Genomic DNA, 14,304 nt, shown 5'->3' with positions numbered 1-14,304 from the left:
TTTTGCCTATTATTATTTTTTTAGCTTTACTACTTACTGTGTCAGCATGGGTCAATTCGTTAGCTTCTCTGGGCCACGGTTTCCTCATCTGTGAAAGGAGGGAACTAACAATCCCTACCTCGCAGGGTTGGTGCGGTCATAAAGTGAGATAGTCTGTGGAAAGCCTTGAGAACCACACCCGACATCAATCAGTAAGACCTCGATAAAGGTCAACGTTTCTTTTTAAAAATTATTACTAAAAACATGCATTCTACCTTTTCCCTTAGCATTATGGCAGGAGTATTTTTGCATTTTGCTAGTACTATTTTTATCTCCTCCCACACTCTCTCCTTTACTTTCTCATCGTCCTCATGGTAACCCCTGTTACAGCCTAGTGGAATATTCCTCCACAGCTATAAACACATGCAGTTTTCAGAGGGTGTCATTGTTTACTTGTACAATTTGGAATCACACTCTATACTTTTGTTTGTAAGTTATTTGATTGCTCTCTTTGGGGAAATAAAATATAAAAAAATCAAACCAGTACCTCCTCTTGAGAACCTTTAATGTGTAAGACCCAAAATGATTGTAAGAGTCTGCGTAGTATGTCATAAAATATACTGCAATGTTATTGCTTCAGAAGGCACTAGATGTGTCCAGATGTCTTTTCCAGTTCTGATTTATAACTGTGTGATAAGCAGAAGATTATACTAGCAAGAGTACATTCATCAAAAGATGATTACCTAAATGAATCCAACAGTTCCTTGAGGGAACAACACCCTTTACATGCTGGTTAATCCAGGTTCATATACCGCATTTCCATATGTGGTATCCAAGTTTCCTCATTCACTGACAGATCTGTGAAGGCAGGAGAAACCCTGCAAAAGAGAAGAAATATGTGCTTATAATTAAGGAAATGGCTACGATATCAAAGGCCGTGGTGCAGTTTCATGGAACACTAAACTTAACAGAACTGTCAAGAGGGCCTGGCCTATCCATAAGAAGCTAGCAATTGCCTGACTTCAAACAAGCCTTCGCTTGAATGTGTGCTAATAACTTTGATTCTGTTTTGCAATCTCTCCAGTGGCCCAGCAAGCTTTTGAGAACTTCTAATTGTAAGCCTTACTCTGCTGGAGCCGTCAATTGCTACAGTTGATGAAATTGACTTCATCTCCTGATCCCATACTTTGGCAAGGCCCACTGTGCCCCATCTGTAGGTCTTCTCAAGCCTGTCTCTTTTAATTATATGCATGGAAAAAAGACAAGTATGTTTTGCCCTTCCACGGAGAGGTATTTAAAAATCCCAAATGAAAATTAAAAACAGGAGATGCTAAGCTGATCAGATTGAGTCCCATATGCACTAATAACAATTCAACTTCAACAGTTCTAAGGAATAAAGACTTTGACTTTCAGGGGTAATTTAACAAGCAATTTTCCTGCCTTCTTCTGCCTCTGAAAGACTTAAGGATGAACTTCCTAGGCTGGCACACAACTAGCCATTGTCAAAAGCGTCTTATTCCTCTACAGGAAACCTGCATGAAAAACTATCATCTCGCTATATGACCACAACCGTTAACCCTGCCAGGTTACTTGCATATTGATGTCTAAAACACCAGCTCTTCACTCCGGCAAGACTGGTAGTTGCTTGTCTGCACTTCTCCCCGTGTTATCTCAGCCCATCAGTCTCCCCCTCATCCCCTTTCTTTCCCCAGCTAACCTAGTACCCTGGGCTTATCACTTCAGTCCTCTAGCCTTCTTTCTGTTCCTGAAATCCTCCAAGCTTATTCTAACCTCAGGACCTTTGAACTTGCTGCTTCTGCAGTTTGGAACACTCTCATAGAGTCACAAAACTACCTCCTTTCCATCATTCAAGTCTCACTTTAAGTGTCATTTTGTCAAAGGCCTTCCCTAACTATCCTAGCTAAAACGACCCCCCATCAGTCATTTCTCTATCACATTACTCTGGTTTTTCACTTCTAAGTGCCCAAGATAATCTTATTTGTTTATATGTTTCTTAGCCCAGTAGAATGAAAACTCTAAGAGTGCATGAACTCTGTCTGTCTTCCTCACCCTTGTGTTTTTATTTCTTTCAGCTATTTGTTAACTGACTAACCAACCCCTTCTTGATTTTTCTTTTTTTTTTTTTGAGGAAGATTGGCCTTGAGCTAACATCTGTTGCCAATCTTCCTCTTTTTCTTTTTTCTCCCCAAAGCCCCAGTACATAGTTGCATATCCTAGTTGTAGGTCCTTCTAGTTTCTCTATGTAGAATGACGCCTTAGCATGGCTTGATGAGTGGTGAGTTGGTCCACTGCACCCAAGATCCGAACTGGTGAACCCTGGGCCGCTAAAGCAGAATGCAGAAACCTAACCACTACACCACCGGGCCAGACCCTTGATGTTTCTTAGTAATCACATCTGTAATTCTTCTAGTAGTTAGGACTACAATTTGTCTGGAACTAGAAATGTCAGCTCATCTACAGAAGGTCAGTGATCTCTCACTGACTCGTCCCATATTCTAGACCACACGTCAGTTCAAAATTTCAGTGTATTAAGCACCTGTCTGTTTCATCACATGGAAGCTGACCCTTCTGGATATTGTCTGCAGATCATTCTCTTTGGAGAAATTGAAAGTAGAGGAAACTGCAAACAGTTCTGCTTTGTCTTAGTTATTTACTAATTTTATTTGCCACAGATAGAAATTTTCCTCTTCTTACACATTATTTTGCTGAGAAGCTATTTTTATGTTTCCTTTTTAAACAAACACCTGATCACTCTATGACTAAGACTTTCTGACAATTACTACAGTTTCCTGCCATTCTTTTGTGATAGACTTTCCAGTTTTGAAGCTCTGGGATCCTTATGTAGTCACATTTACTTTTTAGCTGATTCTTCATTTTCTTTCTGTGGTCATGTGTGATGGTACCATCAGAATTTGGCACTTAAACTCCTCCATCTATGTCTACCTACACTTACTTTAAGAGTCTCTGGACACATTATCACATCTGTCTTTTTTTGCTGAGGAAGATTGGCCCTGAGCTAACATCTATGCCAGTCTTCCTCTACTTCATATGTGGGACACTGCCACAGCTGGGCTTGGTGAGCGATGTGTAGGTCCGTGCCCGGGATCCAAACTCGCGAACCCCAGGCTGCTGAAGTGGAATGTACGAACCTAACCACTATGCCACTGGGCCAGCCCCATATCTGTCTTTTTTCAAAACATTCTCAAATCTGATTCTTGAAGGTCTAGGATATGTATCTGACTATCCCCTTCTCTTGCTTTTTTGGACCCTGGGATAACAGAATTGTTCCCTTTCTGTAATTTCACCACTGACGGCTAGCTCCCCACCACATCTGGGAGATATGATCATGAAAGAGAAGATATCATCCTGCTCTCTGCCCTCCTATCACTCACCAGTGAGTCTCCACCCATCCTGCGTGCTTTCCCTCCTGTGGCCGGCACCTAATTCCTATGTTGATGCCTGGGGACCCTTCTCTTTGTTTCAGAGAAATTTAGTGGAAAAAGTGTGGTCTAGGGCTTAAAAGACCAGCATTCTGGTCTATTACCATCACTTACTGTCTCTGTGACTTTGGACAAGTCATTCATCTGCTTCAAGTCACTGCTTTTTCTTTAAAATGGAATAAGAATTCCTATGTACGTCCCACAGTTGGTGAGAAGATCATTTGAAATAATGTGTATACCAATAGTTGGAAAACTGTAAAGTAGAGATCTTATACCCATGAAGAATCCAGGCTGCTAATCTATTTCCTTGTTGTATTCCTTTCTTAACTTTTAGCCAGCACTTAAAACTGTAGATATTTTACATAAAATCCAGAACTCTGGCTTCCCTTGAACAATCGGAAAGTCAAGCCACCCTGGGCATTCCAACATGACAGCAATCAGCAGGAGCTGAGAGGCGGATGGCCTTCCAGATGGGCAAGGCTTGTGGTCTGACACACTCTCCTTATTGACTTACATCCAACCCCTTCTTCATTTACTTTGTGGCCATTCTGTTATAAAGTCTATTCATAATGTGTGTTACAGAGAATTTTTTAGAAATACCAAGGGCAGAGCACAATACTAAAAGTAAGATGTTTGTAAGATTTCTGAACAGTAATGATGCCATCGAGTGATATTTCTTTACTTAGTGCAAATTTAGTAACCTTCATACAACCTCCAAATCACCACTTGGCAATGCTGTTTTTGGAGTAAGACTTAGAAAATAGGGTGATTTATATCACAGATGTTAATTATAAATATTAATCTTTTTTCCTTAAAAAAGAGATATTTAATATATTTAACATTAAATTTATTAAAGAAAAATCAGAAAGAGTGAAAGAAGGGAAAACTTTGTGCTCTTAACAAAAGATGAAGATAGAAGATCTCTAAACTTGGCTAACTGAATTAAGTGAAATGTGGCATTTTCGTGTTTGAGAGTTGAGTATGGCAAGTTGCAAGCCAAAGTGACTGGTTATTGTGTCCAGAGACGTTGTGCCTGCAATTCTGTATAAATTCCCCTGCAGGCCATAATTCATCTGAGATATACAAGTAGCTGGGTTTTCTCTCTAGAGCTGATAATTGAGGAATTGTGAGTTGAAATCACAGTATCTTAATGTTATCCATAATGCATATTCATTATTAAAACAGTAGTATAGGCATGAAGCAAATTGGACCCTAAATGTGAATTTCAGGTAATGAAACATCATCTAGAGCAAGAGTGAAAGGAGGAAAAGGTCTCTTAACATCTTCCTTAGCTATTTTCATTGTGATGGGTGGATTTTCACCCACCTTCACCTTGGCTTCCTCACTCTCAGAGCATGAGGGATCTTTACACAAACTTTTTTAAGGATGTACCAGTCTCCTTGCTGCTGCTCTGGGGTCCGACAGCTCGGTGAGAAAAAGTCTCCTTTATGCCGAAGATTTTCAGCGGCTATACTTTAGGCTTTCTTTCTTTGTAGCCCAATTTAACTCTTTTCACTAAATGGCCACATAAACATAGCTTGTTCCTATGTATTTCTCCACTGGGTATTTTTTTTTTTTTGTGAGGAAGATCAGCCCTGAGCTAACATCCGATGCCGATCCTCCTCTTTTTTTGCTGAGGAAGACTGGCCCTGGGCTCACATCCGTGCCCATCTTCCTCCACTTTATATGGGACGCAGCCTCAGCATGGCCTGACAAGCAGCACATCAGGTGCGCGCCCGGGATCCGAACCTGTGAACCCCAGGCCGCTGAAGCAGAGCACGCGCATTTAACCGCTTGCGCCACTGGGCTGGCCCCTCCACTGGGTAGTTTTGAACCAAAACTAGACTCGTGGCATTCATATAGCCCTAAGTTCTCTTTTTTTCTTTTTGCTTCCACCCAGACAGGCATGTCTCTGCCATTATTCCTGACTCTTTCTTTCCAGCACATGCTTAATATACCAATATCCCATTTATACAAAGCTCCCTCACTTCAAGTACCCCTTTCAAACAACAGGTTTTTTTTTTCTGATTTTTGCCAGACTTGGAAAAAAAAAGAATATTAAAGGAGACTTTATTTTTCCCATCATACTCATAATAAAAAGAAAAAATAACAATAACCTCACTGAATACAAAAAGTATAAGAATTTCCTGTGTACTCTTTTTTGTTGTTGTTTTTGGTGAATATTAATGGCATAAGGACAGTAGTTTATGAAGCAAGAGACTACTGGATACAAGTTGATAACATTTAACGGTTTTATTGACACATTTTTTACTGTTAGAATTAGGTTAACCCCTAATATAGTAACTGAGTCTGGAATTTTTATGTTATTTCACCTTGTTGCAAATAATTTGCAGTGTTCAACTGTTTGAAATACTGCTTGTGATTTAAGCAAATGGATGAGTAGTTCTTATAGCCAAAATTTAGTAGCTTTGATTCAAGGGCAAGAAGCTATTAAAGAGGCAGAAATTTGAAATAAATTATTGCTTGATTTCAGATATCTTAAATAATAGAATCTCAAGTGAATATTGAATTTCTCAAATGGTTGTGCACTTACTCCTCTAGACTCAAAAATGGAAGGAACAAGGGGAGGAGGAAAGGAAGGAAAGAAGGAAGGGGAGAGGGAGGGAAGGAGGGAGGAAGGAGGGAAAAGAGAGAGAGATGGAAGGAAAGAAAGAAGGCAGGAAGGAAAGGAGGGAGAAAAGAAAGAAAGAGAGAGGCAGAGGAAGGGAGGAAGGAAGGAAGGGAGAGAAAGAGAGGGAAGGAGGGAAAGAAAGCAAGAGAGGGAGGTAGGAAGAAAGAGAGGAAGGAAGGAAGAAAGAAACAACATGTTCTTTGAGTGATGAATTTATTTAATGAAAAATAATTCTTCTGTAACTTTATCTTGTAATGCTCATGAGATAGCACTTCCTGCATTTTATCATAATTGTTTCTTTAGTTGTCCGTCTTCACTCAATTCTAAAGTTTGTGCAGGTAGGGATCATGTCTTTCTTGCTTATTATTGTAATCCCTAGCACAATGTTTGGCATGGAGGAATTGCTATAAATCTATATCTATATCTACATCTATATTGAAAGAATGACATCAATTCCTGTTCTGATAGCTCTAAAATTATTTTTCTTTATAATGGAAAAAGGATAGAAGGCATGGGCTGTGTAGAGGAGTCTTTTAATAGAGTCTAGTCCAAGAATTCAGCAATACCACAAACAGGTTGACTGCTGGCCTTGGCCACTTTCTTCCTAACCCTACTGAAATCTCAGCGTTTTGAATCTTTGCCATGCATGAGAAGACGGTGAAAAAGGCATGCCAAGGAAAGAAGGAATGTGGGTGAGTTTTTGTCTGAGATTTCCTAACGAACTCTTAAAAATACTGATTCCCAGGCCCCAGCCCAAAAACTTTCAATTGGTATGGGGTGATGCCCAGAAAAATCAATATTTAAAAGCTCCCCAGATGATTTAGTGTTCAGCCTGGGTTGAAAAACAACTGGGTTGATTTGATCAGCTGGATCAAATCAACTTATTTTAGTTAGGCAAGCTCCCAAGTGGTGGCATGGCTGGTTTATGTCACCACAGTATAAGGGAGTGTCCACACTGAAAGCTCCACCCTCCAACACTGTGGTCCACTAAATGCCCACGTCTTTGATCCTGGCCTACTCTGTAGGAGGAGGGGCTGCAAATGGAGGAGGAGGTAGAGGGATTGATGAAGAATAGACCTTGCTTAGGTGGTTGGATTTGGTCACTAATAAATGTTTTGAAATGCCATTCATTGAACCATCAATAAACAAATACTTGTTGAGAACCCACTGCATGCCAGGTACTGGGCTCTGTGAGTACAGCAGTGAACAAGACCAGCCAAGTGCCTGCCCTCACAGAACTTACATTCTGGGGACAAGGTAGAGAATAGACAAATAAGTGTGTCAATGTTATTGCTATCAGTGAGGCTATGAAAGGAAAATTAGAGCAGAGTCAAGAGTAGAGAGTGATGGTGTAGAATAAAGGCTAAACCATGTGAGAGCTGAGGGAACAGCAAGGGAAGAGCCTCTGAGTTGGGGAAGTCCTCAGCATATCCAAAAATAGAAAGAAAGTCCTTGCTGTTGGAATGGAGCAGATCGTGTAAGGCCTCCGAGGCCATAAATAGAAGTCTACAATTTGTAATATAATTCAAGTCTTTGGAGAATTATAAGCATTATAATTATATAGACTTGATCTAATTTTATTTTTAAAAAGATCACTCTACTGCTGAGGAAAATGGGTTATAGGGGCTAAGAGTAGAAGAAGGGCCAGCATTTGGGAGGCCATTGATTAGTCCAAGTAGATGAGAGTAGCTTAGATTAGGATCGTAGTGGTGCAGGAGGGAGAAACAACAGGATTCAGGGTATATTTGAAAGTGGAGTGGTGAAGACTTGCTGATGCATTCAATGTTGGGTATAAGAGAAAGAGAAGATTCAACTGTGTAACTGGTGGTTATACATATTAAATAACTGTAAAATGAATTCTGAAGGCTTAGAACATGGTCAGTACATGGTAAGCACTCAATAAATCTTAGCTATTATCAAACGTCCAAGCAAGTGTGTTGAATAGATAATTGGGCATTCAAGCCTGCAGCTCAGGGGAGAGGATGGAGCTGGAGATAAATGTTTGGGAGTCAGTAGGGTGTGGGTGTTATTTAAAACCATTGGACTAGTGGAAATCATCGTGGGGGTGAGTATGGAATGAGAAGGTTGAAGGTAGAGCCCTGGGCCCCTTCAACATAGACATTGAGAGCAGAGGAGGACCCAACAGAGAAGACTGAGAGGGAGGGGCCCATGAGATTGGAGGAATGCTGGAGCATGGAGAGTCCTGAAAGCCAAGGGAGGAAAGTGTTTTAAGGTGGGAATTGACTACAATATTGTTGACAAGTGTTCAAAGCAATGAAGTCTGTGACTGATCATTGGAAATTGTGGGTGACCTTTTTATGTTTTCTTTGAGGAAGATTAGCCCTGAGCTAACATCAGTTGCCAATCCTCCTCTTTTTGCTGAGGAAGACTGGCCCTGGGCTAACATCCGTGCCCATCTTCCTCTACCTTATACGGGATGCCGCCACAGCATGGCTTGATAAGCAGTGCGTAGGTCCATGCCCAGAATCCGAACCTGCCAACCCGGGGCTGCCAAAGCGGAGCATGCGAACTTAACTGCTATGCGACTGGGCCGGCCCCTGTGGGTGAGCTTTTTAAGCCCTTGGCTTGAAATTTTCAGAAGGCTTTCCTGAAAACATGACATTTCTTTGAGGCACTTGCTCTTTCTTGGAGGAATCTCTTAGCCTTGGCTTTTTATTCTCCTTCTTCTTTTTTTCCCACTCAATGAAGCAAGTAACTACTGTGCCTGCCTTTCCAACTGAACAGTTTTATTTTCCAGAATAGCCCCTTTCAAGAGGTATGAGCTTTGCTTTCCACAACAATACCTATTTATGAATTGCTCGGGCCATTATGTAAATGGTTCTTATTTGAACACATCAGGAGGTGGGCTTGGAAAGAGCCATTATTTACATAAATAAAATATTTTAAAAATCACATGTAAATTTTAAAAGATAAATCTGAGTTTAAGATGCCAGTAGCTCTTGAATTGTTATTTTAGAAGAGAGAATGCTGATGTTTGGAAAGTGGTGTTTGGCATCAACAATCTAGACCATCCGTCGACGTTCATGCAGACGCGCCTCGTGAAGACCATCATCCTGCACCCTCGCTATAGTCGAGCAGTGGTGGACTATGACATCAGCATAGTGGAGCTGAGTGAGGACATCAATGAAACGAGCTACGTCCGGCCGGTCTGCTTACCCAACACAGGGCAGTTGCTAGAACCTGATACGTACTGCTACATCACAGGCTGGGGGCACATGGGCAACAAAAGTAAGCAGGATCCTCAGGAGCTCTTGCCTTTCAGCCTGTAACTGAAAGCACTGTGTTACCTCCTAGCCTTTGGTGATAATTTTCCATTTTGAGTATAGCCACAAGTGGTAAATGCTAGGATACGTGTCACACTCTCCCTTCCATGCAAACTGTAGATGTCAGTACTTCCTCATGGCACTTAAACCTGCCAAGCTCAGATGCAACCTCAAAAACCCTTCTCCACACCTCAGAATCTTTCTCCAAGGAGCCAATACCAATGTTTTGTGGCTGCCATGCAAGATGAGACCTGTCAGTCCTCTCTGATGACTGCTCTGGACTGTTTCAGTGATTTGCACTACCTACAGGCAAAGTCACTCGCAGCCTCCATCTAGCGGTGAGGCAGTTCCACTCCCGCAGTCAAGCTGCAAGGTCACGTTTCCAATTCTGTTATGATTTGGTCTTGTCGACATCTGTAACACAACTGTTAAGTCCTTCTAGAGAAAAAGCTGATTTGCTATTTGCCTATTTAAATTGTTAAAATAATTTGGATCCCTAGATGATTTAAACACATAAAGCCTACAGAAATTTAAAAATTTCTATCCCTTACTCCAAGCCCCATTAATGGACTCTCTCATTTTGCTTGACCTATTGAAAGTTTAGAATAAGAATTTAATCAATGAGACATTTTCTTTAACGGTAAGTGCTGGCCGCTCCTACTATATCAAGTGTAGTGCCACCGCTCTTGGGCATGGTGATGTATATTGGTGTCATATTATCCACTGCCAATTTGAAGGACAATTTTTTTCCTTGAAATTTATTCAGATACACTTTGAGCTAAATTGAGTTTCTTTTCTATGTGATCAACTGAGGACAGAAAGAAAAAGTCAAGAGACAGAATTTAAGTCTATGACTTCTGAAAAGCTCACATGTAAAAACTTTGAAGACAGCGTCACACATATGATGTCACCATTCCTGCACATCTTGGTTTTGGAAAGCTATAAATAATATTGAGATATAAGAGCAGAATATACTTTACATTGCCTCTATTTGTATTGTTTCCACAATATCCACACTAAAATCAGAGTAATTGTGTAACATATCACACATACCACATACGTAGGTAGCATGAAGAGCGAGCATCTGCATTCAGTGAGAAAGATCTGATTGACTCTGTCTGCACTATTTTCTAACTTACTGTAAAATGGAAAAAATAATAGCAACTGTCTAACTCACAGATTATTGTAAAGATTAAAGACAATAGGCCCAGAGAATGCTGAGTGCAGGTGCCTGGCCTACTACTAGTACCCCATAAATGTTAGCGATGGTTCTTATTATTATTCTTTTGATGACTTGGGAAACTTTCATTGTCTGCATCTCATTGATTTTTTCCTTACATGATTCTTTCTTTTTGTAAGGTACCCTGTACATATACACTGCTTCCCCATCACTATCTAAAAGGAGAACAGTGTGTATAATTTTGTAGAATGGCGAAACAGTAAAAGATTCACGCTTCAAGAAATCTGTTGTTATTCTGTGGGAACTTGCAAGCAGATGGAACTCACATATTCTCTCTACTGATGCTAAGGGATAGCTTTGTCCTTTTCAGCATCTCTCTGTCATATCCTCTAGGATTAAAGGTTCTTACCTCAAATAATGGCTGCTGTAGCACATGGTGAGACATATTCTTTAACCCGAGGATAGGGCAATCCTTCCCGTTAGAATGAACAGGTTTTCTCTACCTGAGCAGAGTGGGACTGACACGAGCTGACACTGAGCTGGCAGCCTCCTCTCTGGGGCAGAGCTCTAGTTTGATTATTTTCCTTTTCATTATTGTAGTGGCTGTTGTTTTTGTGGCAGCATATCACAAGAGGGGAAAGCACGAGCCAAGTTACCTAAGTTACTTAAGGAGACTGTGCCTCAATTTTCTCATTAATAAAATAAAGGGGTTTGACTAGATGATTGCTGTCAATAGTTCTAACTGGAAAATTCTGATTCCAAATGAACCTTATCTTTGAAATGACATTTTTAGTAAAGAATATGGTTCTCTTGGTGTGAAAATGTAATCATTTCATATATGGCTAGCCTCCTTTTTGAGTCATTTTTACCCCCATGTATTCTTTTATTCCTTCTTCTTTCTAAAAAATCCAGTGCCTTTTAAGCTGCAGGAGGGAGAAGTCCGCATTATTCCTCTGGAGCAGTGTCGGTCCTACTTTGACATGAAGACCATCACCACCCGGATGATATGTGCAGGCTATGAGTCTGGCACAGTCGACTCGTGCATGGTAGGTTGCTTTCTGGTTACCCAGGAGATTCCATTCAGCGATAAGTTCAATGGGTCCATATAAACTTATTATTATTCGCGTGTGGCCCTTTGGGAACATTTTTTGAAAATTGTTTGTTACCAAATGTTTAATTGTTCAGTATGCTTTCCTTCATCCAGGATCCCAGCGATCCCGCTCACTTCCTCCATGCCCTTCACTCAGGTTGCCTTCTGCTTTCCGTCTACTGCATGGGAACAGCACCCTGCGTCAGCAACGTAGGGAAAGCAATGGTTCCAGTCCATCTCTGGACCACTTTAGCAGCTAGGACAAAGAAGGCTCTAAGAGGAGCTGGTGGTAACAGTGGCTCCAACTGGGCTACCCCAAGGAGCAGAGGGACACCAAAGGACATTGTTAGCCATCAGGGTGATGCATTAAAGCACACAAACACCCCAACATCCAGGGTATGTGACAGAACCACCTCTGTCTCAGGAGTTGATCACACTGGCATGGCCTGGGCCTGCACTTGATGGCCAGCATGCCCTGAGCTGTCACTGAACGTGACCTTTAGACACTCAGGCTTCTTGGTCACTAAATTCTGTAGAGCCTGCTAGCTTAGCAATGCAGGGAAGCATTTGTATTTTTACTTTATAAACACTCATTGACTATCATACTGGACTGGCTCCCAGGGAAGGATAAAACGGTGCAAGAGCTCAAAGCAGCTTATAACAGAGTGGGGACAGCAGGTATTATGCTGCACTGCTGACGGCACCTTTGTTATTTCACTGCTTTGGAGGAGATCAAATTGCCCCCTACGTTTTAGAATTGAAGAGGAGATGTGACAATGCTATTAGCACTAACCTAACGTCATAAAATGACATTTTTGATGGTCCATTTCAGAATGGGCAAATCAGGGGACTGGACGTGGCCCAGGGGTGATTCCTTAGACAGTTGTCATGGGAAAGACGGGAGCAGATGGCTCCTTGGGAGTTTCACTAACACGACTTTCCCTTCTGCCTCCTGCCCCCTACTCATCCAGCTGAAGTGGGCAGTGGTAGAGGAATCCCTGCCTTCCATGAAAGAGCCCCAGGTTTGATTTCCTAGGCCAAAAAAACCAAAAATAAAGTATTTGGGGAGGCAGCATGGTGTAGGGTTTGGGACACAGCATTGCAGCCTGAAAGATCTGGGTTGGCTCCATCGCTGCCAGTAATTACAATGTGACCTGGAGAGGTTATCTAACCTCTCTAGAAAGTTTTCTCATGAGTAAAGTGGGGCTGATTCTGTCTAGTTTGCAGGATTTTTTGAGGATTAACTGAGTTAATGTACATGAAAGCCCATATCTTTCACATATCTGTGTGTGATGCCTAGCACATATGCTCAGTGACTAGTAACTATATGAAGCTTAACATCTATCTGTTGATAATTATTGTGGTCCAGGATCTCTTTCAAATGCTTTCTAGTAATTCATTTAATCCTTACAATCACCACTTGTGACAGTTATCATTGTTTTTCCTATTTTACAGATCAAGAAAACAAGGACCAGAGAGGTTAAATAATTTGCCCCATATCACCCAGCGTGAAGCTGGTAGTCAGAATACGAACACAGGCAGTCTGGCTTCAGGGCCCAAGTGCTTGGCTGCTACGCTACCCTAGTAGCAATGATTAATGTGAATACATTTCTCCCTGTCCCCAATATGATTTGGAGGTCTACCCAGAACTACTGCCTCTTCATCTCTTGGCAATCGCTAAAGGAGGGGAAGAGAGGTGATTCTTTGAAAGAGTTGAAGGCCCAGGCACAGGTGCAAGCATGTTCATATCATGATGTCTAATAGAAACCGAGTCACGCCATCTTCTATAGTAGTGGGAATTCAGCACTGTGGGTACCTTAAATGCATATCAGATGTTCTCTAACACAACCCAGGTAGAAAACAAAACTCCAAACAAGCAAACAAAAGCTACTTTTTATTAGGTCTAGAGCAAGATTATTCACCAGAACCTCCCTTATCTTCCTTAATTGCATCAACAGGACACATTGGAAGCTAGGGGTCCCTCTGCTAAGATCAGAAATCCTGGGGATCAATACTGAAGCCAAACACAAGCTTTGGCCAAAAGCCCAATATTACACAGAGGAAAAGAGGATGAAAAAGACCAGCAAATTGTGCCTTTAGCTGGATTCTCCTTCATTTTGAATTGCTGCTTCTTCACCTTGTTTTCTACCTAACAAATGTCCACCTGCCATCACTAAGCCTAGTGCAAACCCACATCTTAGGAAGGCAGGTTTTCCCCCCTTCAGCTGGGAGTTATTGCTCATTCCTTTGAAGACTCCGTCATCTAGAGCCGTTAGAATTTTCTTTCATGTAAAGGCGTTCTTGTTACCCCAGCAGACTTTTGGCTCCTCAGGGACAGAATATAGTGCCGTCTTCCTCTGTGTAGATGCCAGCACAGAATCTTGTGAAAAGTAGATGCTGAGTAATGATTTGGCTAAATTTCTGATCTGGAAGTCTAGAATTGACCTGTAAAATGTCCCATTTTAATCACTCTCTGGCATAATAACTAGTTCAACCTAAATAACGCAGTATCCTAGTATTTCTTTTATGTAAGAGGTGATGAAAAAAATTTTGTGGAATATGTCGAATAAAAATGTTTTCAGTAAATTTTGCCTGAAAAAATTCAATTAGGCTTTCAGGCAGAACAGTTTATTCTGCCGCTTGCAAGCTCTATGCTTATTATTTAGGCTTATGGCATT

At 41.3% G+C, this 14,304-nt stretch overlaps 1 protein-coding gene across 1 annotated transcript in view; it reads left to right on the top strand.

Annotated features, from left to right (window-relative positions):
* The window catches only part of CORIN (corin, serine peptidase), a 220,990-nt gene that overhangs the window by 205,061 nt on the left and 1,625 nt on the right, over positions 1 to 14,304 (top strand). The window contains exons 20-21 of the mRNA XM_004419037.3: positions 9,050 to 9,321; positions 11,449 to 11,582. Of these exons, the coding sequence (XP_004419094.2) occupies positions 9,050 to 9,321; positions 11,449 to 11,582 (406 nt within the window). The remainder of the gene's footprint in view (positions 1 to 9,049; positions 9,322 to 11,448; positions 11,583 to 14,304) is intronic.

The sequence above is a fragment of the Ceratotherium simum genome, chromosome 8, assembly GCF_057802395.1.
Source record: "Ceratotherium simum simum isolate JZ-2026a chromosome 8, ASM5780239v1, whole genome shotgun sequence".
Taxonomy (NCBI): Eukaryota; Metazoa; Chordata; class Mammalia; order Perissodactyla; family Rhinocerotidae; genus Ceratotherium; species Ceratotherium simum.
This window is presented reverse-complemented; position numbering and strand designations above follow the sequence as displayed.